This window comes from Meleagris gallopavo, chromosome 3 (genome assembly GCF_000146605.3).
Source record: "Meleagris gallopavo isolate NT-WF06-2002-E0010 breed Aviagen turkey brand Nicholas breeding stock chromosome 3, Turkey_5.1, whole genome shotgun sequence".
Classification (NCBI taxonomy): Eukaryota; Metazoa; Chordata; class Aves; order Galliformes; family Phasianidae; genus Meleagris; species Meleagris gallopavo.
Window position 1 is genome coordinate 48995593 of NC_015013.2, and position 3036 is coordinate 48998628.

General features: G+C 43.0%; 1 protein-coding gene across 2 annotated transcripts in view; it reads right to left on the bottom strand.

Moving 5' to 3' along the window:
* Nucleotides 1-2297, bottom strand: part of ZNF521 (zinc finger protein 521) — a 217540-nt gene extending 215243 nt beyond the window's left edge. The window contains exons 1-2 of one of the 2 annotated variants that reach the window (XM_031552839.1): nucleotides 2210-2294; nucleotides 1133-1192 (exon numbers count right to left, since the gene is read on the bottom strand). In XM_031552839.1, coding sequence (XP_031408699.1) covers nucleotides 1133-1192; nucleotides 2210-2243 — 94 coding nt within the window. In that variant the 5' untranslated portion in view covers nucleotides 2244-2294. Of the gene's footprint in view, nucleotides 1-1132; nucleotides 1193-2209 lie in introns of both variants that reach the window. The other variant, XM_031552840.1, reaches the window with a different exon arrangement.
* Nucleotides 2298-3036: the final 739 nt, after the last annotated feature.

A 3036-nucleotide genomic window follows, 5' to 3' on the forward strand; every position in this document is an offset into this window, starting at 1 on the left:
CCCCCTCCCACAGGCGGGCCCACCAACCTCCACATTTAATATTAGACCGGGCTGCCCAGGGCCCCATCCAATCTGGCCTTGAACACCTCCAGGGATGGGGCATCCACAACCTCTCTGGGCAGCCTGTTCCAGCACCTCACCACTCCCTCTGTAAAGAACTTCCCCCTGACATCCAACCTAAATCTTCTCTCCTTCAACTTAAAGCCATTTCCCCTTGTCCTGTTATTATCTACTCTTGTAAAGACTTGATTCTCCTCCTGTTTGTAGGATCCCTTTAGGTACTGAAAGGCCGCAAAGAGGTCACACCGCAGCCTTCTTTTCTCCAGGCTGAACAAGCCCAGCTCCCTCAGCCTGTCTTTGTAGGGGAGGTGCTCCAGCCCTCTAATCATCTTTGATCTTTGAACATCCCTTACTCCAAAAGGTGACCTCACCTGAATGAATGAGACTGCTCAGAAGAGGCAGCCCTGCTCTTCAGATAAACTTCTGTAAACCAATATCAAAGACTGCTCGAATACCATGTCCTCTTTGAATTCTCAGAATCAGATGAAATTTAGAAAATTAAAGAGTCCTCATTGTTATAGAGAATTAACAATTATTTCTCCACAATTATTAATGCAACATTTCCCCATGATCTGACTCAAACAGCAGTTTTGTCCACCCTATTCTTCAATAGGACCTCAAACAAAGGGATCTGGTACCTGGTCTTACCTAACTGGTAAAAAAATTATACAAATAAATAAAAGAAAAGAAATGGCTCTTATCCACATATTTTACAAACATGAAAATAGTTTTGAATGAATATTCAAGTTCATCTGAAATGGCATTGGGTGGGGGTTTATGTGGGGGCTGCAGAAGAGGATTATTTCTGGCAGGAACAAAAAGAAAACCATGCTGAATTTTTTGAAGCATCTCATCATCATTGTCCTGAGCTACCAGAGAAAGAATTTTTAATTCTCAAGAACTGAAAAACGAGGAGGAGAGAAATGCTGTTTTCCATCGCGAGCCCCTAAAATACATTCTAGGTTCAAAGCAAGGAGGAGGAATACAGGCTTTGCAAAATCACCCCGATACAAAAATTCCTCACACTGTTGTCAAACAGTAATCAAACACTAATGAAGGAATTCAGCATTACCAGTCTGTGCGGCTGTGTGTCCCACACCTGCCTGCAGGTCCTCTGTTTCATTTTCTTCTACTGTCAGAAAAAAGGTAAACAAAACAAAAACAAAACAAAACAAAACGTTAGCCAGATAGCTGAAGGGTTTCAAGCACCTTTACACCAGCTTCAGTTTTGAAAGCCAGCGATGCTTGTACAACACAGCCAAGAAAAGCTGATACAGGACCACTGCAAAGTGCACACAGAATACGCTGCTATAGGGAAGCTACATGTCAGAGAGCAGAGTGACCAAATAGGTTTCATGCCTTAAAAAAGGAAACGAATTTCCTCTACGATATGTCTTCAGTGCACTCCGCTGTATTTGATTATGGAAGTAAATGAGGGAATAATTCTGGGCTTTAAGATTCTCCTCACTCATTCGGCACGGATAAGAGAAAGCTTTCTCCTGGCAGACGGGAGAGGTGTGCACTAATTCATAATAAGCTTTTAAAAAAATAATAATAATCCTATATTCAGTAGCAAGCATCTCAGCAGTGCAGACAGCCTTGCAAAGGAGAACTAACCCCATGCTGTTTTACTGTATACACCATGCCAGCATCTTTCCCTTGGCTCACAGCTTTCCAGAGCAGTAGAACTAAAAACAATACAATTCTTGTCAGATTCACTATTCAGAACTTGTTGGGCCAAAGTGAACCTAACAAGAGCCATTCTGCTGCTATTTTGAAAAAATTAGAGAGCTGTTCTGGTATGCTCTGATATGATGCCTAAGTAAGATTGACTCTCCAAAGTCAAAGCAAGGGAAGGCAGAACCGTTTCCCTTTTATTCTCCAACAGACTGAGGTCTTTGAGTTAGGGAGCAGCAGAGAGAAAAGAATTCTTTCTCCCTCCGCAGGGGAAAAAGCTGAAAGGGGAAAGATTGCACTTCTACAGCATTTCCACTTTCAAGAATTCAGGCCTCAACAAATAATCATGCAACTGAGTTAAAATCCAAAGCTTTGGGGACCTATTCCTGGTCCCTGGGATAACAGAGTGCAAGACATTTAAATCTAGGCACATATTCAAAAGAAGAAATATGCATACACACTCCACAAGTACCTCTTTTCCTCCTCCGCCAACCCCAAGGCTTCATACAATTGGTTGTTTCTAGAATCTGGGTTTCTAGAAAAAAACACCAGTTTTCATGAGGACACTCTTAGGATACCAGAAACTCAAAATACATAAGAAAGAGTCCGGTTCAATATCATGAAGGACTCTAAACAAGCTCTCTCTCTGCCCCGGCGTTGTGGCTAGTATGCACACTCTTCTCATATCAACAGAGATCTGATAAAGTTTCCCCAAGCCCCAGAGCGTGTAAAATACTTCACAAAATAAGAATTGATGAGCTGACTGTTTCACTTGAGCTTATGTTTTGCAGTCACAAAACCACCACAACTTGGGCCGCAACAATGCAGCGTGTTTCTCTTTGTCATGCAAAAGCAGTCACCCAGCAGCCCTCAAAGGCGAAGGAAACTGGTCAGACAAAAGGAGCAAGGGGAGCAACTCGGGAAAAGGAGAGCTTCAAGGGACACGTGGTCAAATAAAAGCTAAGCTAAACAGAGATTTGTCACTAAGGCAGCACGGATCAGTAAGGTTTATTTATACAAGAAGAAAAATAATGAATACAACTAGTGTACAATTAAGAAAAATAAGCACCCACAACCTTTTGCGATGCCCTCAAAGCCTCCAGCAAAACCCGTGAAGCAGTAGTCCTGCCTGCCCCTCATCACGCCCACCACTAGCTTGGATTTATACCCAAAAAACGATCTCAAGAACTGCAGAATTTAGCGCTCCATGCCCCGAGAGGAAACCCATTGTGGCTATGAGTACCTGCTGATCAGCCGCCACAAGGCTGCGAGGCACTGCTGTTATCTACCAATGAAATC